This window comes from Quercus lobata, chromosome 3, assembly GCF_001633185.2.
Source record: "Quercus lobata isolate SW786 chromosome 3, ValleyOak3.0 Primary Assembly, whole genome shotgun sequence".
Taxonomy (NCBI): Eukaryota; Viridiplantae; Streptophyta; class Magnoliopsida; order Fagales; family Fagaceae; genus Quercus; species Quercus lobata.
Window position 1 is genome coordinate 32,018,178 of NC_044906.1, and position 26,166 is coordinate 32,044,343.

The window sequence follows — 26,166 nt, forward strand, 5'->3', positions numbered from 1 at the left end:
ATGCCTAAGGTAACTCCTCATTACTGGCCCTATGGGGATTCTCATACCCCCCTCTATGAAGGCGAGAAGGGGAATGACCACCTCGCCCGTCCTTCTCTTAAGATGCCACTCTCCCTCCTTGCAGTACCTCAAACTTACGTTGGGGGGTATCCTATAGTCAGCGATGAACTTTTCCATCGCCTTTTCGGTCTCAACCAACTTTTTCAATTTAACCATCTTTAGGAACTACTAAACAGACTCAGAGGGTGACGGGAGAAGGAGAGAAATAAGAGAAAAATGAACCCAGAAGAGAAAAAGGACGAGTTAGTGAGAATAGAAAACTTACAGAAAGGAGGAAAGGTTCCTCGGACAGGCTTTTTACGCTGGAGATAGACTTGAATTTGGATGAAAGTTTGACTGAACCCAGGATATGTGCGCTTGAACTCTTAAGTGCGAAAGTGAAGAGACAAATCAGTTCTAAAAATTATTTATACCTCCCATCGAAAGTAACTACACGAATTTTCCCGCCCATAAAGGTAAGAAAATCTCCACCGTTAGATTACCATCGCACCGTTGAACGTGGGAAGCACAGAGCCACCTGCATTTAATGAAGAGTTTCACCTTCCAAGGCTCCAAGAACGTGTCTCGGGCAGACGAAGAGTCTCTAGAACTGATAGATGACAAGGATTGACAAGCTATGACAGAGACTTGAGGTCATCAAAACCCTTCTCTCCGTCCGAGGATTCGGATAGCAGGATTTTGAGGGGCTATTGTGGGGCTAGAGAATTTGTGGTCTCGGCTCACTTTCCATTAGGGCCCAAGGCCCGTGCCGAGGAGAGTAGTTGCCAAGGACAAGTAGTGAAAGTCCAAATGGTCTAGAGATATAGCCAAGGATGACCCTGTCCTCGGCATCCCAAGGCCTAAAAGGGAAGAACAACACGTCATCAAAGGCAGCCTCCAAAGCGCTCCTAGAAGAAAAGGCGAGTAGAATGGGACTTGCACGGGGGTACAGTGTGGGAGTGGTTCAAAGAAAAGACATCACCTCCGCATTGAATGCACCAACAAACGTCCTAGCCATATTGATGGAAAAAGACCCCTGAATAGTGTGGTTTCGGTTATTGCAACTAACAGAAAGTGAGAGGAGGCGGCTGATGGGACAAGCACTCGAGTAGTTACCTGCCTGATCAACAGATGGAAGGTCAGGATCAACTGAGAAGGGCTATATAATGTAAGAATTCATGCGCCAAGCAGGAGGCGGAGGCGATGGGAACAAAAAGTGAAAGGAATAATAAGAACATTAGGCTCATCAGAGGAGGGCCAAGAACTAAAGCCTCCCTGGCCGTGCCAAGGAAAAAACCTTCTTGGGCAAGCGCGGTTCACCCTTGTGCAATTACCATGAACACTATGACTAACCACTGTCCGGTGACCAAGGCCTAGCCTTTTAACCCACTCTCTACAAATTTATTGTTTGGACCTTTAATGTTCGAACCCAATAAACCAGTTTAGGGTCGTTACAAATTGAGTCCTTACAATATATATATATATATATTCCTAACATGTTGACCTAAATAGTGAGCTATTAAATTTTCTTGAGAAATGTTACATCCATAATACTTTCATAACAAATCTTAGGTGATAAGTTGTTACTGGTTTTAATTTGAACATACCACTGGAATTACTTTTTTGCCCACAAGTAACAACGTGTCACTTAAAATTTGTAATAAAAATGTTGTGGACGTAGCATTGTTCCTATGGACATGAGAGAAAGAAATATCACATAATAACCTCGCTTTGTTCCTTGTCAACTCATACAAGTTTGTTTGGCTTATTTGCTTAGTTTTTAGTTTTTATGTACAACTTGTTAAAACCTCATTTTTTTTTCTCACTTTGTCAAGGTATAAGTATGCTTTAGCATACTTTCAACAAAAAAATATGTACCACAAATTCTATAACTCGAAGGGTTGTTAAAAGCTTCCGCTTCTTCCACATTCGATCCCATTGACTATAGTGATGTAATCTTTTTTCTTAAGTAATCTTTCTTTTGTGTCCATAAATTCAATAGTTACAATAAGGAGATAGGATTTGAACCTTATATGTTTCCTTGAAAACAAAATAAAGTACCAACCAATTAAGCTATAATTAAGAGGTGTTCACGTGCTGATCAATGTGGTTTCTACCATATTTAGCACTGCACCACGTGGTGCGGTTTTTCTAAAACTCTCACCACATCACACTTTAATAGATCGGTCACCATGTGGTATAGTGCAGTCTTTGATTGTGCGGTGTGGTGGAGTTTGGTTTGTTTTTTTTATATATATAACAAAGATATACTAAATATATTTAATATATGCTAAATATCTATTTAATATAGGTTAAATATTTATAAAATCTATATTAAATATAAAATAAAACTTATGTATTAATAGGTGTTGTACAATTTTAATATATAATATATATTTAATCAAACTAGAAGGCATAGTTCATATAATATATATTGTAGGGGCGGGTTTTGGATCCTCAGTCCAAAAGATAGATGGATTAAGGTCCAAAGAGCTCAAAACAATGAATTTGTAGAAAGTGGGCCAAAAGCTAGGTTTCAATGAATTGGACAACGCTCACAATGGACCAAAGTTATTGAGAAAGCAAGAAAAACAATGAAAAAAAAAGTTGTGAAACGAAATTCTTCCTTGGCAATGTCTGAGAAGAGTAGTACTTGGATATCTATATTTCTCTTAGACTTGGTTACAATTACAGTTCTTGGTGCTACAGTGTTTTCTTCCTTTCAATTATCAGATGCCCCTCTGCAATGGGATCCTTCTCCTTTATATTACCCCTCTTTCTTCTATCTCAGCCCTCCACGTGTAGATCAAATGGTTGGCTTTTGTCTTTATCCCATCAGCACCTTTCTGAAACTTTTAGTGGTAGCTGTAAGGCTGAACCTCACTGTTCAGGCATCACTTCCACATTAATGCGGCTAGAGAGTTAGTTACAAAGCATTTAATGCGGTAGTAGCAGATTTTCCTCAAATATTTCTCACTTTCTTTTTACCTTATCCCTTCCTGATGCTTGTCCTTTCCATTAGAACTGCCCAGAGTGTTGCTATCGATGGCAAATTAGCCCTTCTGACCTCTACTCTGTTAAGCTGAGGAGGCATTTGTCCTCAGACCACCTTCCTGAACCCTTATGACCAACAACCTTCCTCCATTCTCTAGCCTGTACTCCTATATCAATGTTCTCTTGTCCTCGGACAGGGCCTATGGCTCAATATACATTTCTGGGCCTATCCTCCCTACATATATATATATATATATAACATAAAATTATATATAGGTATATATATGTGTGTGTGTGTGTGTGTGAGTGCAATGTGGTTACACCATTTTTGCGAGCGATTTTGGTAAGTTTAAGTGCAGTCCAAGTGGTTTCGTGAACACCCCTGGCTACAAGACTTTTCGCAAACAAATATCCACTACCAAAACCTATTTTATTTGTTGTACACGAATCCTAATATCCTATTCCTATTTGGCCAAGATTTCCTCTTTGTTCATTTATTATTATTATTATTATTGTATTAAAATAGAGATTATCACAATGTGACAAATTATTATTGGAGCATCAGTTTAGTTTAACACCGATCAGAACATAAAAATTTGACGATTCTTTATTAAAATTCATGTGTGTGACAAAGTGTGTGGTACCCGGCCAGTCGGTTATCACAATTCTATTTGATGTATGTCTCATCTCCTATGTAGTACTTCTTGTTTACCGACTCATAGGAAATACACAATGCATTTATAATATAAAACCTTGTATTCTTTGTTGATACTATACGTTTTTAGACCTCTTAAAACACAAGTTGTTTAATCTAGTTATTTAGTCAAGTAATTACTTAGATAAATTATTCAAATCTAGGTTAACACAAATAAATCATATCATGTAAATAATGCGGAAATATAAAGATCACAACGATATGATAACCTAGGAAACCAAATTGGTAAAAAACTTGGGGAGGATTTAACCTAACTATCCTCAAGGTAAAAACAGATCTACTATGAAAGAATTGAAGTTTGTACAATAGCGACTTAGACCACTAATATCCTATTGCTACCTCAAGTAGAAAACTTACTACCACAACCACGTGACAGCTCCAAGTCCACGAATTACTTCTTTCCTTGATTCACAGCAACCACAAGTACTCCCACTTGTGTTTTTCTTTAAGCTCTTGAAACAACAACTAAAGAGATCACCAAGCTCTCGACATCAATCTTCATCTTGATAACTCTAAGTGTGTATGAAGGCAAACATCTCTAGATCTCACAAGATATTCACAAACACAGCATGTCAACAACCTCTAAAACGTGGCTAGGGTTTTTCTTTTTATACTTGAAGCAAAACATAAAACCCTACATGTCATATGTGCTTGGACTGAGTTAGAAATTCTGTAGAAAAAAACAATCTGCACGAGGTTCAATCGATTGAGCCTTACAAAAATTGAATAGTAATTTCCTGCAATTACTCGTTTCCAACTTTACACATAAACACACTTTGAGCAGCCTCAATCTAGACTCTAAGTTTTAATCATGGTTTGCCAATATTACACATGGAAGTTCTAAAACATTTAGTTCCTAAAGTCTTAGAACCTAACGGATACGAAGGAAGGTTTCCATGTTATGGATCACAAAAACTACATAGCTGCGGACATGATATCTGAATTGCCAGACTGTCTTCAACAACATATTCTGTCTTACCTTTCCATCAACGAAGTTGTTCAATCCTCTGTACTTTCTAAGAGATGGAAACATGTATGGACTGCAGTTCCAGTCTTGGGATTTAACATAATCTTGTTTGGTTCTACAGACAACAAGAAAAATCTGGATATTCAGAGAAAGTTAAAGGACTTCTATATTTTTGTGGAAAATCTTTAGAAAGCCGTCATAAGCAAAGGCTGACTATAAGGGAATTTATATTTACTCACGGCTTGGACAAATGGAGTTTGAATTCTCGTGTTGACTGTTGGATTAACTATGTGGTTAAGAGTGATGTCAAGAAATTGAGCCTTCATTTTGCAGCAGGATATTATGACTTACCTAGCGTTTTGGTTGCAAAATCCATAACCGTGTTGATTTTAAGGCAGTGTAAGTTGGATGCAAACTGTGGTGATATAAACTTGCCCTTTTTGAAAAAACTGTCTTTATCTTACGTTGATGCAGATGATAAAACTATTCAAAAACTAGTTGCTGGGAGTCCTGTGATAGAAGACATGAAATTTTTGAAGTGCCACGGATTGAAAAGTATAAAGTTCTCCGGTCTCATTAAAGCCAAGTCGATTGAGGTGGAACTCAATGATGATCTTGAGAGACTTGAGTTGGAAGCATCAAATCTTTGTCGTGTAGTTATATCTCAGACTAAACAATGTGAGATCAATCTGCTCTCTTCTAATAATGTGAGGATGCTAACATTAAGTGCACCAAACATAACAGACAAGTGGTTACACAATCATTTTTCTCAACTTCCACTAATTGAGTACTTGAGCATATATAGTCGTACGCTGGAAAGACTTAAGATTTCAATTCATAGTCTTAAGACATTGTACTTAATGCATTGGGGCAGTCTAATTGAAGTCGACATTGACACTCCTAACTTGTGTAAATTCACATATTGTGGACGTAATGTAATACCCTTCTCGTCAAACGCTTTGGCTCTGTCGGAAGTTACCTACCAGATGCTAAAGCCACCACTGGACATTGCTCCTTGGAATGTTGAAAAGATTGAATTTCTGACAAAGCTGGGTAAATCCAAACAATTGACTTTGACAAGTACCTCAGCCAAGGTATTTTTGCTTTCTTTCAATTGATATATTTTCTCTTCTCTTCATCATTTTTGTACATCATTTATTCACATATGTTATATAGCTGTAATCGGAATTTTTTTTAAAAGGATTTGGTTATACCGAAGAAATTGAGAGATTCCCTACCATCCCCACCATATAATGTCAAGCAATTGAAGGTGGAAATATCTCAGCCACGTACTGGACAAGAAATTGTTGAACTTGTGGATAGCTTGCTCTGGATTTCTCCTCTTCCAGAGATTCTAATCATACTGCATAGGATCAACATGGAACCCTGGATGACTTTCAAGGTATACCAAACATCCATTTCCTAAATTTAGAATCTTGTTGCATATTGTGACATGTGAGGATGCTAGATAGTGTTTTGATTCTTATAACAAATCTCTTAATATATAATAATTTATGTTAAACTTTCTGCTTCTCATGCTGAGTAAGGTTACTTTTGGTGTGAAGGATCCTATAGATGTTTATAATCTATTAGTGAAGTTTTTTGGTGTAATCAATTATGATGAACGTGTTTTATCTGAAATATTTTGGTCAATATACAAAACTTAAATTTATTTATATTGAAAGAAGAAATGGAAAAATTAAGTTTAAGGTTTTGAGTATACAATATTTGTAGAGATTAAAAAATATGCATGTATATACATTAAGAATATAACAAAAGGCCAAAAAACAAAGAGAATCAAAATGAGCCTACAATACAAACTCTTATAGCATAGATATACTAAAGCCAATAAAAAATGTGTTGAAACTTCTTTCAGGTTTTCATTGAATTAACATGTTTCTAATTTGTTCTTAAATCAATCTTGAAGTTTGAGTTGCACTTCTCTCGCAACAAAATATGGTTTTTTCACAGAAGTTTAATGGATTCTAAGGACAGAGTTTCATGGCATAATGCAAAAAATGTTTTTTTTTTAATTTTTAATTCTTTTACTTTGTCCATGATCCTATATATTTTGAAAGCATATGTTCCAAGCTACAGAGGCACTCTTTAACAACATATTGATTCATATTTATTTGTACATTCAGGCTAGAAACCATAGTTCAGCACAATGTGTTCAGATAAATTAGAAATCTGTTTTGAAAAGACATAATAGAAAAATATAGTAGTAGTTGTGAATAGATTTTTATACATGCAGAACTAAATGATAAAAAACATGTTTTAAAAAAACAGGTAAAGATTACATCCCTCAAGTGTTTCTTTTTCTTTTTCTTTATTTTGGGGGTGGTGGGATAGAAATTATGAATTGTTTTAAGAATGGATGAGTAAAAGAAACCGCATGAAAGGCAGTTTAAGTAGTTTCTTCTTTCTTTTCCCTTTTTCTTTTTTAATTTTTGCTTACTTGGGGGGTGGGGTAGGAATTATGAATCATTTAAGTATGCATGGCTAAGAAAAACACATGTAAAAGGCGGTTTAGATAGGGAATGATGGAATTTGGACAAATTAAAGTGTAAAGCTGAGAATATCATGGCGTAGATAATATAGCATTAAGGGGCCAATAAGCTATAGGTCAATTGGTACCACCTCAGTTTATTATAAGTTTTAGGCAGAAGGTGAAGTCTTGGACTAAAGATCCATCGTGTGTGTAACTTACCAATCAAAAAAAGCATTAGGGAATGGTTCCTCCATTCAAGCAAAATATCTGCCTTTGGTCACAAATTCTTTGTCATATCTTCAACAGCTACAGCTTGGCTTAGTAAGAGCTATAGCTCCTTCTGTTGCCATGGCCCTTGCAGAGGCATAGTACTCTGAACACCCCTTAATTGGGTGTGGTTTAGTATCACCACCTCTGTTGATGATGAAAGAGAGGACGTAGAAGTGAAGTTTTCCTGATCTTCTCCTTGCTAAATAGCTGAATCAGATCCCCTAGCTGGATCATTTGTTAGTGTTTTGTAGAGAGTGTAGAATAGCATATGCCAAGAGAAAAAAGGACATTTATTACTCCAAAAAAATTTTATTCTTTGTATTTTCAAACTTGTGATTAACACCTCTGTTGGTCAAGAGGAGAGGGGTCACCAACTTTCTGCTTAATCTTCTTGTTGCTACGATCGAGTAAGTTACTTTACCTCCTTTGCAGCTGGGAAAGATTCTTCAGATGTTTCACACCTAGCTAAATCTCCTATAGGAGGTATATATAGAGAGAAAAAATGATGGTGAATTATCATAAACACTAGAAACCTGCTGGATTTTGGCTAGGGCTGTCCATGGGTCAGGCGGGTCGGGTTTGTGCCCAACCTGCAACCGACCAGCCGGAGATCGGGTAGGGAAGTGCCGGACCCGCAACCGACCCGTATTAGGGTCGAGTTTTATGGGTCGGTTTCCCGTCGGGTGAGCGGCAGTTTCGGGTGACCGAAACCCGCTGGAGAGGACGAAAAACGTAGAAAATCGGCGAGATCTCTCCCGATTCGTCCAAGATCCGGTGCGATCTAGCCATATTTGGCAAAGATCTCGCCAAATCCGATGGCTTTTCCCCCAAATCGTGCTGAGAATCGCCGGATCTGGTGTTTTAGTCGCCGAAATCTGCCAAATCGTGCTGGAAAACTCGCCGGAAAGCTTGAAATCGTAGCTCGTCGTTCTCTCTTCAGGCAGGTCGGGTTGAACGGGTTTTGAAGGAAGGGAATCGAAACCGAACCGCCGGCGTCGGGTTTTGAAGCTCGGGACCCGCGTCCGACCACCAGAGCTGTCACATCGGGTTGTAACGGGTCGGGTACGGGCGGGTTGGGCGGGTTGGACGGGTCAGCGGGTGAGATGGACAGCCCTAATTTTGGCAAGCGAAAAAGCACTTAAAAAAAAAAAAAAAAACTATAGGAGCTTTTTAGGTAAGCTTATATGCACTGCTAGAAGAAATCATTTCATAGATGAAAGAAAAAAGGAACTACATTCTTTTGTTTTTTCCAGAAATAACAGCTATGAAGAAATTTCTTTACATGATCTTAGTCTAATATAGCTCCTATATTTCCTTTATTGTAATAAATTTTGTTTTGTTGGCCGGAGAAAAATAATACTAGCTTATATCTAAGGCAAAGAAGGTTGTGAGATTTTTATTATTTTCCTTATTTTCTTGGAAGTTTGTCTATGTCCTATACATCTGATATGGAAATAATTTGTTAATTAGTTCCTAGTAGTAAATGCTAAAATTTATAATCATGGAAGTTCTATACCAGTGTATTTATTAAAAATAATTTCCCAATAATTGTCACAACTATCATAATTTGACTTTTTTCAATTTCCCCCTAGACTAATTCAACTCCGCTTAGTCTTTTAAATTTTTAGTATTTTGATAGTGTTACTACTGCTTTGCTTTATTTCAGTTCTCCTATAAAAAGCCTATTCTTGAAGGGGAGAAGCCTAGTTGTTGCAAATTCCTTCCAATTCCATGTTGGAGGCATTGCCTAAAGTCCGTAATGATTGAGAACTTTAGGATGTCTGCAGATGAAGAAACTCAAAAGAAAGATGAAGAAAGTCTAGAGAAATATTTTCACGAGAACACAGAAAGCTTGGAGAGCTTCCAATTCCTTGCTGGTGGCATTGCTTCAAATGTCAGTGGACAAAAAAATTGAGCAAATATCTTTCTTTGAATAAAAAATTTGGAAATGCACTCATGGCCTGTGACTTCTGGCTTGTCTTGTAGAACATTGTTGAATACATCATAATTTGTGTTCTTTTTCAGTCTAGATGAATATTCTAGATGTACAAATATTTTGAAATATAACTTTTCTGACATTTAGCGAATATTTCTAGATGTTCTAATGTTAGCAACTATCACTATTTGTCCTGGTGTTTTAGTCTTGACTGGTATCGTAACTTCTCAGGTCAATGTATAAACTACAATAAATCTGAGCTTCTTTCTTCACCCAACACACCTGTAACCCATCAAACCAAATCCGTAGGGTTAGGTGTAAAATTGGTCCAAAACCAGGGAAGTACTTAGGACTCAACATTGTGAGGGTCAAAATTTGTATGTGTTGGCAAATCTGAATCAAAATGCATTTTTGATGGAATTGAGTCCTTAATTTTTAGTGTCTAGAGTTGTATTGAAAGAGTACTTTGAAAATACAAGAAAATTGCTCAAGAGCATGGAAGAACGGTTGCCTCGACTCCAGCTTCGATACCATGCGATTATTCAAGCTTCATTAAAGCTCGACTCCTCACAAAATATCAAGCTTCGGGCCCATTGGTTCCGTTTTTCGGTTTTGGCCCATGATGACTTGCTGGCTTGGGAATTTGTGCACCAGGATTTCCAAATTTATTAAAGCATATTTTTAAAAGCCATCATCATAGAGAAAAAAAACACACATGCTTGAGATGTTGTTGCAACCTTGTGTGCCTAGGGTTTTGTACAGAACTACTTCTAGTTCACCATTAAGTACATGTTTGCTGCAATGACACCTACACCAACATCTTCAACAATCAAAAAGGTTGATTGTGTGAAGTCAGTCATTGATTAAATATTTTTACACAACGAAGTTCACTAGGAAACTAAAAATAAAAATGATAGGCAACCTACTATTCCAAAAGAAGTTAGGGTTAAATTGACTTCAAAGATTCTCACTTTTGTATGGAAGTTGTTACATGAAGTTCACCAATCAAAGTTGCCCTCATTCAAATAGGCATCTCTACTCCATCTCAGTGATCCTTTTGCCATGAAGATTAGGAAACTCTTGACCAGATTTTTTTCTCAAATTCCCTTTCTCAAGAGCTATATGGTTAGGATATGATCTTAGCCTCAAAACCACGTTTGCACAACAACATATTCAACAGTGGTGATCAATCGTTGCCAAGAGTCTTGTAACTCAATTCACATATTCTATTATATCCAGTTGAAACATCAAAGATTCAAATCCCCCATCTTCAATTATTAAATATTCCAAAAATAGTGATGTTTTTTCTTATTGAATAGGCAGCCCCATACTGAGGACCATATGCATATTTTTCAAATCCTCTTCACCACCCTTTGAATCATATGGATGCATAGAAACCAAACTATCTAAGAAGGCTATTGAGTACCAATTTTTTGCAAAGGCTCGTGAAGAGGCCAAGTCAACAAAACAATTCAAGCAAGATTAGGCTCTTTTCTATTCTATCTCATTATCATCCCAAGTGGTCTAAGCCCTCTTGGAGTGATCTCTTCTGAGGATTTTATAGAGATGTGGTTTGGAGGATTTGAGAGAGAATTTCGATAAACTTTCAATCCCTAAAAAAAACATGTGAGCTTGGAGCACACGCATTTTTATAAGCCCATAAGTGTCTCACATCTAAGTAAAAGCTAAGAAATGAATCTAGGCTACTAATTTCTCATTTCACGCTCTTTACTTGTTTCACTCCCTATTTCAAGTTGGTTTCACCAAATACTAATCGGTGTAATTCCCCATTTTCAGCAACATCAATAGGTTGACATTCTTCAAGAAAAATTAGCACGCAACCTCTACTGATCACAACACCCAAAATCTACACTAAGCCAAACCAATTTCACTTCCCTATTAAACTCATGGTCACGGCTCAAAATTACCAGAAACCAAAAGAGCCATCAGTTACTTAAGAGTAGTCCTTGGGGATTTTAGACTCCCTCAGAGACATTTATTTGTACCATTTAGTCATTGCATGTTCTTATTTGCCTTGCCCCACTAGCCTTTATTTAATACTAAAGTAAGTTATGAGCTTGACTTTCTTTTATTTTGAACCCAATTAAGTTGATGGAACCATTTATTAGCCTCTTTGAAAATCAACCTAAATAATTACTTTTTATAATAAATGTGGTAGCTTTGATGTTATTTTTTATTTTTATTTTTTAATTTTAAAAATTGGCTAAAATAATTTGTCAATAAATTTTACCAAAAGTTGGATTTTGTCCCTAAACTTTTTAAAAAAATATTCATCCTTAAACTTTTGCAAATGCTATACTTTATGTCATTTTGTCAATATTAGTAAATTTAGATTTTACATGACTTAACGAAATGCTAATGTGATTTTTTTTAGCATTATCTATCTAACTTGGACCAAACTATCTTATTTTTAAATAGGCTAAACACATGGCATGCAATTACTGGTCACACATGACAATAATATTTTTCAAGACCAAATTACCCTCGATGACTCGATGTCTCCCAATAGGACCAAAACCCCCAATTAGGCTGAGTTAGGGCTGTGAACACAAAAGTCCCAATCCATATGACAACCAAGCAGCACCCAATGCAATTTAATGCCACACAAAGCTCAATGTAACCAACTTAGCTTTGCCAAATTTTTTTGGTCACCCGAATCTAATATCTAAATGTGCTATACTAGTATACTGTGGACGCCCCCCCCCAAAAAAAAACAGGGATAAAAAACAAAAGAGCTTGTGTAGAGCTTCTTCTCCTATTTCTCTTGGTTTATCACACAATGGATCTTTAGTGTCATGACTTTTTGTGTGCATGTGTTTCTAGGGTGGGTGTGTGTGTGTATGAGTCCCTTTTTATTATTTTTACTTTAGGAGTCACCACTAACCATTAGTTTTGTATTAGGTGTAATTGGTCACCTATTTATCTAATTCTTTTTAAGTTACCTAATTAACTAAACTAATTTTAAGGGTTTATTAATTAAGGTAAACCAAAAGCCTTAAACCAAAGATTTTAGACTCGAAAGTTGGTTATGTGTGGGGAAGGTATTAGGCACTCCACAGTGCATTTCCAAAAGATAGTGCCCCATTTTAATTTATTTCTAACGTTATCTTTTTGGTGAAAAAAATTAGATATTTGGCATTTTGTTTTTTGAAAAATTTTTGTGCAAACAATATACACACACATGTGAGTATTTATTTATTTATAACATAATATGTGAATATTTATTTCAAATAATTATTTACAAACAAGGCATGTGGAGTTTATTTATACATAGCATGTGAGGGGCATTTTACCACATTGCAAGAAATAATATATACAATATCATGTGAATATTTATTACTATATATTTAGCATGTGAATGTTTACAGCGTAAAAATAAAAGAGGGAGAGTAAAAAAGATAGCACCTTATTGTCATTCACCATGTTTTTCTCATTTATAATGCAAAAACACAATAGAAAGAACATTAATGCCAAGAAAGGGGGAGGGGAACATGTTAGCTTGATTGGTGCCTATTTGTTCAATAAAATTGAACCATAGGCACAAACCTCTAAAGATGCAATTCTAAGAAAAGAAGATTCAAAACAACCATGCATAAAGAATTTAAAACTTACCTAAATGAAGATGCACAAATATTTTGAGAAAAAGATTGTTTGAAAAAAAAAAAAAAAACAAAGTTTGCCTATTTTTTAGTAAAAGACTTTAAAAAAGGTTTTCTTTCTTTTTTGGTTGGATTTTTATAAAAATGATTTTTTTTTTCTTGAAAAAAAGTGAAGAAAAAGTGCTGATTTTAAAGAAGTAAGATTGGAAAAGCATTTTTCTTTTTTTCTTTTTTTAAATGGAAGGATTGGAGATAGGGTTTTCAAAAATCATTTATAAAAAAAGGTTTTTATGGTTTTATTCAATTTTCAAGAAGAAGTTTCAACTCATAGTTTCGTAAAAGATGACAAAAAGATTTTGAAGAGACAAAGTTTAGGTGTTGGAAACTTTTTGTGAAAAGAACAATTTTTTAGAAAACACAAGACTTTTTGGAAAAAGAGTTGTTTTGAAGAAAATGATTTCCATGGCTTTTTTTTTTAGAAGAAGAGCTTGGATCCCAATACTCCCATGGTTCTTATTGAAACGATCCAAGTTTTGAAGAAACAAAGTTTGTTTGAATTTTTTTTTTCTTGTGAAAAATTTAATTTTTGAAAGAAATAAGGTTTTGCAAGAGAAAAATGATTCTCATGGGTGTTTTTTTTTTTTTTTTTTTTTTTTTTTTAAGAAAAGTTTTGGATCCAAAAATCCCATGGGCTTTTTTTTTTTTTTTTTTTTTTTTAAATTTTTTATTGAAGTGGCAAAAATTTGAGGAAACAAAGTTTGCTTTGAAAATATTTTTCTTTTTGTGAAAAACAGAATCTTGAACAAAAGGAATTTAACAAGAGAATTGATTTAAAGAAAAAGTTTCCATGGGTTTTTATTTTAAAGAGGGGGTTTAAAGAAAAAAAAAATTCCATGGTTTATGTTGAGATAATAAAAGTTTTATGAAAAGCAAGTGATGTTTTTGAAGATCTTTCTGTGAAAACAACAATTTCAAATAAAAGAAATTTAAAAGAGAATTGATTTAAGGAAAGAAAGTATCCATGGGTTTTACTTTTAAAGAAAAGGGTTTTGATCCAAAAATCCCATGGCTTTATTATTCTTGTAGAAAACATGGTGTAGAAAAATTATTTTTTTATCAAAAACTTTGTCTATTCCAAATGATTTTTCAAAAAGAAGGGAAAAGAAAAAGGATTTTCTAAGAAAACTTTTTATAAGTTTTTTAGGGTTTTAAAGGGAAGACCTTTTGATTTTTTTTTTTTTGGAAGAAAAGAGTAGTTATTGAAAAAAAAAATTCTTTACTTCAGAAAAACACCTTTTAAAGGTTTTCTTATTTCAAGCCTTTTATTTTATGGCAATATTAAACATGAGAAAGGATAGAGAACAACAAGAGTACATGAATAAAAATACTAGAAATTTAAAGACAAAAAAGTAAAGTGCTTTAAAAGTAAAGGAGTATAAATACAAGATATAAAAATAAAGAACTTAGAATTTAAAGGTTTTGTGAAGACAAGGCATTAAAGTAAATTGCTTGGAATTGAAAGGAATGTAAAGAAAAGACAATAAAGTAAATTATTTGGAATTTAAAGAAAAGTAACAACAAGACATTAAATGTAAATTGCTTGGAAATTAAAGGAAAGTAAAGACAAGAAATTAAAGTAAAATTTATTGGAAAATCATTTTTTAAGAAATTTCTCCTAAATAAGTTCTAATCTTGCCACATCCAAGTCTTATGGGTTCTTTATCAATATGAGAAATGGGATGCAAGTCATCAACATTCTCTAGGCAACATACCAATATTGTGCTTTAGGAACAAGGTTTAGAGAACCCATTTAGAGAATCCATTTATGATGAGGCTTTATTTTCCTAACTAAGAATGGTCGCGCACACGGCTTAAGCCATCGCATACCCCCTACTTAGGAATGTAAAGATTTATCATTGATGTTGGGGTTGCTTTCTCAAGTGAGAAGGCAACCAAAAGAAAAAAGGGGTAGAAAATATATTTTAGATTTAGTGAGAGAGCAAGATAATAACACAACAATAGCATAATATATAAAGCGATGAATGCAACAATATAAGGAGCAACAAATAAATAGAAGGAACAATAAATAATCAAACAAAACAATAGGTATATATATAGAAACAAGTATATGAAGCACTAGATGAACAAGTAAATAGATATATGAGCAAATAAAAAGAGCACTAGAAGAACTAGTATATAAAACAACAAATAAAACAATAGATTGTTTCTCCTAAATCTAGACTTGATGAGTAACCCTAGGGGTACTTCTCACATAGAGTCTAAGGAAAAGGTTATGAAACCCATTTAAGAGTAACCCATAAGAACATATATATATATATCCAACAAGCAAATGAAGCAAAAAAGCATTATACAATTAGAACAATATGTAAAGAGCAAAAGATAAAATAGAGCAAGGAATATAAAAGATAGATCAAGGAATTAAAGTGTGTTGATGCCCATTTTTGCAAAACTATATCCAAAAGCCCATGAGGAAGAAAGCCCAATGAAAAAGCAAGGCCCACCAAGAAGACCAAAGAGCAAGAGAGGTCCAAAGAAAGAAATGCAAGGGAAAGCAATCTATAGCAAAACGCAAATCTGTTGCAGAATACAGATCCGCCGCATAATACAGTTCCCTGGCAGAATGGTTTCGACAGACAAAGACAAATTGAGCCCAAGACCCTTTTGATCTAGTCAACATTATCTGGCCCACAAAGGCCCAAATTATTTTGTATAAAAGGATAAGCATGAAAACTGATATGAAGAAGCACGATGAAAAGAAACAAGGAACGGTAGGAAGTGTCAGTAGCAGGAATCACGTGAAGGAAAGAAAAGCCAAACCAAAGGAAAATGACAAACGTAGCAGGAAACGCGTGAAGAAATAAGACAAAACACACAGCAGACCAAAACAAAGCTAATCTGCTACAGCAGAAACGACGTGGGAGGCAAACACAGAAGATAGCAGAGCAAGCACAGAAGAGCCAGGGTACCACCAACCTATACCCAGCCAATACAAGGGAAGTGGGCCCATGGCCAAGGGGATTCATAGGGTGTGGTTTGGTGGTGGGGGAAAAAGGGGTCTATATTTGGTTTCCTGCTGTGACTTCTTTTGGGAAATATATCTTGCTGGGATGGTATCTTACCCAAAAGAAGTAATAAATGGTTGGGACCATTTGATGCATGCCATAGAGTTAGGTAGTGAGGTAGAGGTATACAGTAGGAACAAACAAAAGGGAATTTTATCATGAGATAGGTAGTGGTGCAGCAGACATGAACTGAACAATGGCAGTGGTCTGGGCAACCAATAGGTGAGTGGGTAATCTTGAAAGGATGCCCACAACAAACCAAAAACAATTGGTGAAGCCCTAGGGGTAAAAGGGAGAAATCTCATTGAATCAGTTGGCTATAAAAGGAAGGTAACCAGGCAGAAAAAAGGGAGGAATGGAGGAGAAAAAAAAAAAAAGAGGAAGAAAAGGAAAAACAGGGGAAGAGAGAAAAACACCGAAAGAGAGAAACCCAATGGAGGGAAACACTTAAGGGAGGAAAACCCATAGAAAGAGAGTAGTAAGCGCCCAGAGAGAGGAACCCAGGAAAAGGAAAGACCACAAATAGGGAACAAGACACGGCAGGAAAGTAATAAAAAACTAAGAGTAAAGAAAGAACAGAGAGAAAGAAAGAAAGTGGTAAAACAAAGAGAGAAAATACGGTAGGAATAGGGGCATGCATCAATAGACCATCTTTTCCCTCCCTCTTAGCAAACCCACTCTTTGATGTCCCCAAAAATAATAGTTAGTAGCCATTTAGGCCTATTCTCCAAAATGCACAACTTTGATGGCAAAAGCCTATGACAAGGTTGTTCAAGTTGGGGTTTGGGTTCTTTCTTGGTTTACTTATCCTATGGGAAGATTCAATACTTGATTTTGATTGCAAATATATTTGATTTCTCTCATTATAAATTATATCTGCTATATTTAGTCATCCTACCGTAGCACATTTTTATCACGTCTGCTGCATCAATTGTCTTGCTATGGTATCTTTACTTTTATACTAGTTATTCTGCTATAGCACCTTTTGATTATATGTACTGTGTTAGCTATTATACTAGCTAAACCTTTTCTAAGCTTTCTTCTTTATTTGTTATTACGTGCTTCACTGTTGATACAAACTAATCATTATCCTGCGATAAGTATATATATATACATATATCTTGTTTCTCATGTTCTGCAAAATATATTTTATATATGTATATGTGAATACGTATAAGTATATACACTCATATATGTATGTATATATTTGAGAATATGCTAACCTATTTAAACTAACATTTGTTTGATGAGTATTTTCTTTGGGCTTTAGATTTGTTTATGTGCAGGAAGTAGAAAAGTATTTCTGCAGTAAAAACGAAGAGTAGTCATTCACATTGCAAAAGGTTTTACTACACGGCAGAAGACTTTAAAGCACAGCAGACAGCTTTAAAGCACAACAGAAAACTTTAATGCACATCAGGAAGCTTTATTGCACAGTAGAAATTTTTGCTACATAGCAAAAAAGTCAGTCCTGTAGCAGAAACTGGAGAAAAGTTCCTTTTGCGGCAGAAACTGGAGAAAAGTTACTTCTGCGGCAGAAACAGAGGATAAGCACCACGTTCTGCCCACCGTAAGCGTGCTCCTGGCAGACGAGACATAGTTTGCACACAAGCCGGACCAAATTGAGTTGTAGTTGGACCGGTCTCAACTCCCTTACTCAGAATACTCGGGCCCAATACTGCAGGAGGCAGCCCAGCCCACTTTAACCACAAAAAGGCCCACTACAAAGTGCAAGAATATAAAGAGAAAAATAAATAATAGAGGCATTTTATATATGAAATGTTGTGATGTTACAAGAAAAAGGGAAAATGGGTATAACTATAAAGAAGCTAACCCATTTCTTGCAACTTACCCACTTACCCCAAGGGTTTTTATTTATTTTTAATTTTTATGAGAAGAGGGAGTGGCTGGAAATTTTGAGAAAGGTTTCCTAAGGAAAAACGAGAGAGAGAGAGAGAGAGAGAGAGAGAGAGAGTTTCCTACCCTATAGAAATTTTGTAATTTTCTTTTTGTCTTTTTCGAAAAAAGGGAGGGGTATATATGGTAATGGAGGGACCAAGTGGGGGGTGTTTGTTGCAACACCCCCACATAGCCGCATGTCACCATGCGGCTATGTGGGGTGTGTTGCACAACTCCCCACATAGTGTCTCATGCTTTCTCTCCAAGTTGTCCCATTTCATCTTTTTCTCTGTTCTAGTTCAATTTTTGTGCTGCTGTTTGGAGGCCTTTCTAATATTTGATTTCTTTGAATTTAGTATCCCTGGAAATATCTGGATGTTAGGTTTCTATAGGTGCTGACCTTGCTCGATTTGGAGTTATGGTTGTTGAGATATCGCTTCTGGAAGGAAGGTGACACAGTGTAGGAAATTCTGCAACATTTTTCTTGAAAAATTCATTTCTCTCAATCCGTGGCAGTTATTGTCAAACCCTTTTTATGAGAAGTAGTCAAGAAATCATACTTCAATCTTGTTCAGGCAGATTGCTCCAACTGCTGCTCAATTGGTACAGTTTTTTGCGCAAAAACAGCCCAGAAACAACTCTTTTTGACCTGAAAATAGTGAAACATTTTATTAGGATTTCGGTATTTTATTAATATCTCATCTGTTTTACCTTCGATTTTGGCCCGTAAACTATCTTTTCGAAGGGAAAAATTTGACCTAGAATATGGTTCAAAATTTATCCTCATTGGACGGTTGGATCAAAAAGTCAATTTTTTTTATCATCCTCGATTAGAGTTTTTGGTCTAATTTTTGCTAGAAATGGCAAAATTGGCTTTGGATTTTTGGTCCGCCATCCAATTAGGGTAGATTGGTCTATTGCAATTTTTTCCCAACTTTTTGGCTTTAAAAATCATGGTTTTCAACCTTTTTTTTAGTTTTAAAACATTATTTTGATGCATTAATCGGGGCCCGACAAAATACGGTATCAACATATACAACAAGTTCTTTACCATCAATCAACACAATCTTTTACACATTTCTTGACCATCATTTCCAAATTGCCAATCTGATTCTCTCTCTCTCTTTCTTTGAAGCTAATACATTATACGACTTCGGGAACCAAGAATTAAGCTTCAATGGACTATCGAGATTGTTTTGCCTTAGCTTAACTCACATGAAATATGCCAGTGCAGCAAGTAGAATCACGGCTCCAGCAATAAAACCCCAATGGATTCGAGTTTCGACTGAGAGAGATGGGGCTGATTGGTGTCAACAGGTTAAGGTTTCTGTGCTCTCAACCCTAACTCAGCCAAATTGAGGATTTTGGTTCTATCTAAGACACTGGGGTGTAATTTGGTCTTTGATAATATTATTTCCACGTGAAACCAATAATTGAATGCCATATGTCCAACCTTTTTAAAAAGAACATGGTTTGGTCTAAGTCTGATGAAATGGTTTATTGCATCAATATTCTATTAGGCCACATAGGATATAAACTAATGGATATTAATTAGAAATAAAATAGATCGTTTGCAAAAGTTTAGTGTTGAAAAACAAACTTTAAAAAAAATTTAGGGACAAAACCAAACTTTTGAAAAAATTCACTACAAGAAATCTGGGTTTAGGCGGCATTTTTTTTAGTGACGTTTTTTAATTCGTCGCTATAAGTGATATACTGTGACGTTTCTGAAAAACGCCGCTAAAGAGTAAGTGTTTAGTGACGTTTTCTGAAAAACGTCACTATAACTCAAACAATAGTGACGTTTTTGAAAACGCCTCAATAAGTATAGTTTTAGTAGCGTTTTTCTGGTTTATAGCGACGTTTTAGGAAAACGTCGCTGTAGGTTTTAAAGAACACTGCCAGCAAAGTGCAAAAGGAAAAAACTCTTGCCCCACATTTTTGACTTTTCCGCATAAACTATTGCCAACAAAGTGCAAAAGAAAAAATCTTGCCCCCCATTTTTGACTTTTCCACACAAACTTTTGGAAAAATTTCATTTCCCACACTTTTTTCCCTCTTTTTTTTTTTTTTTTCACTTTGTTTTTCTTTCTTTTCTTTTGTTCACCGTGTCCCACACTCCCAGTTCACTTCTTCTTGTTTTTTTTTTTTTTCCTCCACTTTATTTTTCTTTTGCTCACTTCGTGTCCCACACTCTCAGTTCTCTTGGTTCTTCTGTCTCTCTTCTCCCACGTCTCTAATCTCCAAAGTAGCCACACTTCTTCTCCCTCAAGCCTCCACACATTTTCTCTCCTCCCTTGCCACCCCAAGCCACTGCTGACCCACCATTTCTTCAAAGTGTAAGTCTTTGTTTTTGACTTATGGGTTTACTTTGATTTGGTTTTTCTTTAATGGGTATGGAGCTTTTGTACTAATTTTTGCTCTTTTTCTGTTTTGGTTGGAAAGTTTTTGTTGTTCAAGTTTCTTTAAAGTGTAAGTTTTTGTTTTTGGCTTATGAGTTTGCTTTTGGTTTGGTTTTTCTTTAATGGGTCATAGAGTTTTAGTGCTAATTTTTGCTCTTTTTTTTTTTTTTTTTGTTGGAAATTTGTACAGGAAGCTCTTATTCAGATTTGGCTATTTGAGCAAAAGGACCTGAGAATCAAGGGCTGAATGATTGTAAGTTTATCTACAAGTTTGTACATCTTGTATTTTTTTTTTCTACTTAATTTTTCTATAGATTGTAGATTTCGATTTTTTTTTTTTTTTTTTGGTTATTGGTTTTGTGGTTTAGCAAAAGGATCTGAGACTTTATTTTCAATACCATTTCTTCAGGCATTATTTACAACCTAACAATCCATTGGAGGTATGTAAGGATTGTGTTCTATTTGCACCTTAAAATTTTAGTATTAACTTTGCAGTCTTTTTTTTTTTTTTTTTTTTAAATGTCTATAGAATGGTTTATGAAATTAATATAGTCCTATACAATTAATTTGCTTAGGATGTTCAAAATTGGACTTATCTACCTAGGTATTATCCATGACATTCACAATGGCAGCCATTGGAATAAAATTTTGATAATGAGCTCCCTGCATTCATGATTTCATTTAAAAGTTCTAAAACTAAGCTTTTTTTTTTCTTTAACAATTATGTTATGGGATTACAATTATTACTTAATCAGTGGTATTGAGCTATGTTTGTGTGTGTTTGTTATTATATTAGAAATTGCAATTATTACTTTATATGAAATTATAGTAATTTCTTTATAATCTTAGAAAATTAAGAAAGTTGTGGCTTTTTTTTTTTTTTTTTTTTGCAGGTTCATTTGGTGTTATTGGCCTAGATGTTGGGGTTTCACTTTTGTCATGAGTATATAATCTCAACTAAATGCTCTTTTTTCTTTATATATATATATATATATATATTGTTACTAAATTTTCATGCACCACGACTCATTAAAATTTTCTGCAATGGCACCCTTATTTGCCTTAAACATCATTTAAATGTCCTCTTTTCTCTTGCAGGTTAAGCACTCATTTATTGTGATAAGTTTGGATTTTTTTGGGAAAGGTGTTTTCTTGGCCTGAGCATAGTAAGTAATTTTTGCTTAAAACTTTGTACTTGAGATATTGATAATTGTCTTGGGGTGGATTATTGAGTTGGAGCAAGCGGATGGCTTGCATGGTGCTATAAGGCTGTTTACATTCATATTGGAAGTGTTTATTATTTTTTGAAAATCTGGATGGAAATTTTCATGTGTATTCTTATTTGCTTTGTTTGTGAAGAGTTTTAAAGTTGTCTTGTGTAATCCTATTTGCATGTTTATGAAAATAAGTGGTTATGAAGTTGTTGTATACTATAGGACAAGTTTATGTGTAATCCTCTATAGATGGTTTTTGCTTATTTCTTAAGAGGTTAAATGCTTAATCCGTTTGTGTGAATGAGGATATTGATAGACTTGATATGGTTTGTTTATTATATTTAAAATCATGTGTAATCCTATTTGCATGTTTATGAAACTAAGTGGTTTCGAATATATTGTGTACAATATTTAAGTATATGTGTAATTCTACTTTCATGGTTTTTGCTTAAGTTTCTAGAAAGTGAATCGTTATGATAACTTGGAGGAGCAAATAACCCAAATGATGCAGCTAATGCAAAATAGGCTAAATCATTCTTCAGAAGCTAGACGAGTGTTAGATTTTAATGTTTTAAGAATGTATTGGGTGTTTAAATTTTTTAAGTATGGCAACTATTATTTTGTTACTCAAAATGATTTCTTTATGAATTTATTAGATACTTTTAATTTGTATTCAGGGTGGTTTCAATTTAGATCATCAATCTCCAACTCCTCATAGATCGCAAGCTTCATCTAATCAAGAAACTAGCACATAGCGGTAAACGCAATGTTGTAGTGTTTTATAAGGACTCCATCTCTAGTTGTTTTGAATAACCACATTTATTTTGGAAGTATTCTACTTTGTTTATAATATTGTCATAGTTTGGGTGGTGGTTCTTTTTGTGTAGGTAGACAAGTGTCTTGTTACAACCACATTTATTTTAGAAGTATTGTACTTTGTTTATAATATTGTCATAGTTTAGGTGGTGGTTTTGTGTGTGTGTGTGTGTGTGTGTGTGTGTAGGTAGACAAGTGTATTGGAATTATATATATATATATATATATATAGTGTTATATATCTATTTGAATCTATGGTTAATGCGTTATTGTGTTAGTTTGGACATTTATTGTGGAATATTGATGATTAGGTTAGTTTGAGCAAAACAATAGTTTGTACATATTGTGCAATATTGATGATCAGGTTGTTATTGTGGAATATTGTGTATTAGGCAAATCATCAGTTTGGACATTTGTTAGTTTGAGCAAGTTTATATAGTAGCATTTTTTATGTAAAAAAATAATGAGCAAGTTTTAGCGACGTTTGTAAGACGTTGCTAAAGCTGTGAGAAAATTCTTTTTAGCGACGTTTTCTAAAAACGTCGCTATAGGACTACTTATTTGCGGCGTTTTAAAAGCGTCACTAAGTGTATTTTCCTAAATTATATTCAAATGTTATATTATATAGTGACGTTTTAGAAAACGTCACCAAAAGTTTTTGAACGCCATTAAAGATTCACATATGGCAACGTTTTTGGAAACGTCGCAATAGACCTATAGCGACTAGCCTATTGCGACATTTTTGAACGTCACAAAAAAAACGTCGCTGTAGTTTGTAGCGACGTTTTTTGGGTTTTTAGCGACGTTTTACAAACGTTGCCTAAACCCAAATTTCTTGTAGTGATTTAGGACAAAAACAATATTTTAGTCTTTAAGTTTTCTTCCACCGCTAGATTTTCGAAATTATTAAAAAAAGCTCATATTTTTAGATGGTTGTACTAATTTAAATATGATTATTATTTCAATAATTAATTAATTTTATATTTCTAGGTTTTTAGATGATTTAATTTCAATATTCCAGTATTGATTGGATAAGTTAATGAAATTAATTAGTTGCATGGTTTGCTCATTAAAGTTTATACAATTGAAGTATGAACTATATGAACTATGTATTTATTTTTTTCATAATTAGATAGTTGGAGCTACATTCAACTCTAGATATCTTCATTAGAAATATGGGGAGGTGCTACTTGAAGGCTCTTGGCTAGGATTGTAAATGAATCCAGTTGCTTAAAAATTTGTTCATACTCATTTGTTTAGAAAATAAGCCAAATTCAAGCACAAGGTTAAGCTTGACTATTAAATAAGTCAATTTTAAACATAATGATGTTCGTGAACATGTATACTCAATTTAACTATATATTATAATATTATATTTTTATATGCATATTTGTCAAAAACTATACTTATATAGAATTGAGAATGGATTTTGCAAAATTTTCATTAGGTTCATTTAATATCAAATTTGTATTTGCAGATTATTGATAATGTATATAGGTCATTCGTGGAAAATTTATTGATTTGTGAAGATGTTAAAAATTTTAGTTATGGTTTTACTATATATGAGAAAAGAATTAGTTAATCAAAGTAGTCTGTGAATGAACTCAAACTTGTTTGACCAAAAAAAAAAATGAACATATAATTTTTGTTCGGTAAAAAGCTTGAATATATATATTAGCTAAAAATATCAAAGCTAGGTTAAAAAACAAGTACATTATATCCAGTAAGCAGTACACAGACTTTTGAGCTTATTCCCCCCCCCCCCCCCCCCAAAACACACACACACACACGTATAGTTTCACAAACTTGTCAATGTTTGTCATGAAAGCATCTAAATGACATGATAAGCTATGCTTTCATGATAAACAAACCTAGCTAAAAAATTACATTTTTATGATTTACTCATGCATATTATACTTACCATGAAAGCATGTGAATGATATTATCATAAACAAGCCTAGCAAAAATAAAAATGAAAATAATATGATTGTGAACAACCTTCATGGATTTCGTACAACAACAACCAGCAAAACAAAAAACACTATTAATGAAAATTACGGATTAAACCTATTTTCATTAATATGAGAGAATTATATCAAATTAATACGAACATACATATAAATTCAACAGGATTTTTCTGATTTTGTCATAACATTTACATGGAAGCATGTAAATGATATGATGATTATAAACATTATATGATGGACACTCTTGCTCAAATCCCCTCCTCATACCCTAAAGCCAAAATCTAAAAACAACTCTAACCTTTCTATTTTTTGAAATGGAGTTTGCCCCGTCCATAATTTTTACTTTACAAAATCAAAGCCACTTTGGACGAAGTGAGTGAGTTGAAGCCCAAGGGGAAGAATTCTCATATTTTTTCAAGGTATCACACACATATGTACATATATATATATATATATATATATTTTTTTTTTTTGTATTTTTTTATGGTATTTTTTTTTTTAAGATTTTATGAAGCAACTCTTCGTTGTTTTTCTATAGACAAGATGCAACAACAACAACTGCGGAAAGATCAGCACCCAAAATATATGCCTTAAATTAAGCATGAACTATGTTATAACGATTCATAACGTTAGTTGGTTGGTCATATATTATGTCAATATCCTGACCACATTTTTTTAGCCTTTTTTATTTACTAAATATTTGTTCGATGCAGTGTGAATTTTGTCATGGGAAAGGGAATATTATAATGTTGAGCGGTTATGGCCGTCCTTATACAGAAGAAGACAGTGATGCAAAGCGCTTTGTACCCCTTATGCGATTCAAATGTATGGGCCTCCAGCCCTTAGATTTTGTTTTTGGAAATGGCTGGATTGGCAACACGGCATAACAATTTTTCATTTTTTCTTTGGTTTAATAGTTTTAGTATGAAACATTAACCTTGTTTGTTTTTTGTCATTTTTATGAAGTTCATGGGCGTAAGGGAGTTGGATTTTGAAGAAGGAATGGCATCTATTCAATTGAATGGCAAAAGAGCAGCTGTTTATGATGTTGAGGCTAGATTTGAGGCTAATGAGATATGATGTTGTCCCATCATGTTATGATGGATATAAGGAAGTTCGTTTAGGTTTAAAACTTTATTATATTTTGTGATATTTAAGTTGTGTATTTAATTATATAAATACTTGTTTCTAAAAAAAAAAATTAATTAATGAATACCTTCTCAAAAAAAAAATTATATGAATACAAATAAGTTAATTGGGCTATTAATTATCTCTCATTTTTTTCTCCTTGTATAACATGCTCTTCCTTTTTCTATTATTTTTGTGATATCTCAAATATTTGGATTGGATTAAATGACATGAGCAGTTATTTCAAACTTCAAAGTTACTTATTTTGCATATTTAGTTTTGAAGATGCCTGATAAGGTTGTGATAATTGCACCCTTTAGTCACACGAAAAAAATATCCTCAGTTAGAAATAATTCATATGATTTACATGTACCAGTGTGTAATAGGTTTTGGGGGTGCCAATGACAGGGGAAGAGGCAGTGAGCTTGATTGACACTGGAAAACAAAAAAGAAATTTCCATAAGATGCAAGTCAGAGATTACTGAGCAACAAGTTAACTTTTACAAGTATATACAAATTTTCTTCAACACTTGATTAGATGATAAAAAAAATAATAAAAAAAAAAAGCAACAAAGCTGCCCAATTTTTATTTTAAATTACACCAAATTATCACCTCCTCAAACCA

General features: G+C 34.1%; 2 protein-coding genes across 2 annotated transcripts; both read left to right on the forward strand.

Annotated features, from left to right (window-relative positions):
* LOC115980753 lies at window positions 1-9,391 on the forward strand. Its single transcript, XM_031102975.1, has 4 exons — window positions 1-146; window positions 4,837-5,809; window positions 5,917-6,117; window positions 9,143-9,391. The coding sequence occupies exons 1-4, from the start codon at window positions 1-3 to the stop codon at window positions 9,389-9,391; spliced, it is 1,569 nt and encodes a 522-aa protein (XP_030958835.1).
* Window positions 9,392-24,938: 15,547 nt separating this feature from the next.
* LOC115979562 lies at window positions 24,939-25,583 on the forward strand. The gene is made up of 3 exons (XM_031101614.1): window positions 24,939-25,041; window positions 25,127-25,294; window positions 25,380-25,583. Exons 1-3 carry the CDS (start codon window positions 25,015-25,017, stop codon window positions 25,491-25,493), a joined length of 309 nt encoding a protein of 102 aa, XP_030957474.1. The 5' UTR covers window positions 24,939-25,014; the 3' UTR covers window positions 25,494-25,583.
* The last annotated feature ends 583 nt before the right edge of the window (window positions 25,584-26,166 follow it).

Excerpts from the sequence above, each read along its gene's own strand:
- LOC115979562 (XM_031101614.1), top strand. The coding sequence starts at position 25,015 with ATGAACTATGTTATAACGATTCATAAC. Across the intron at positions 25,042-25,126 it reads ATGTTATAACGATTCATAAC|TGTGAATTTTGTCATGGGAA; the intron begins GTTAGTTGGTTG and ends TGTTCGATGCAG. Across the intron at positions 25,295-25,379 it reads ATGGCTGGATTGGCAACACG|TTCATGGGCGTAAGGGAGTT; the intron begins GCATAACAATTT and ends ATTTTTATGAAG.
- LOC115980753 (XM_031102975.1), top strand. The coding sequence starts at position 1 with ATGCCTAAGGTAACTCCTCATTACTGGCCCTATGGGGATTCTCATACC. Across the intron at positions 147-4,836 it reads CCTCAAACTTACGTTGGGGG|ACAACAAGAAAAATCTGGAT; the intron begins GTATCCTATAGT and ends TTGGTTCTACAG. Across the intron at positions 6,118-9,142 it reads AACCCTGGATGACTTTCAAG|TTCTCCTATAAAAAGCCTAT; the intron begins GTATACCAAACA and ends GCTTTATTTCAG.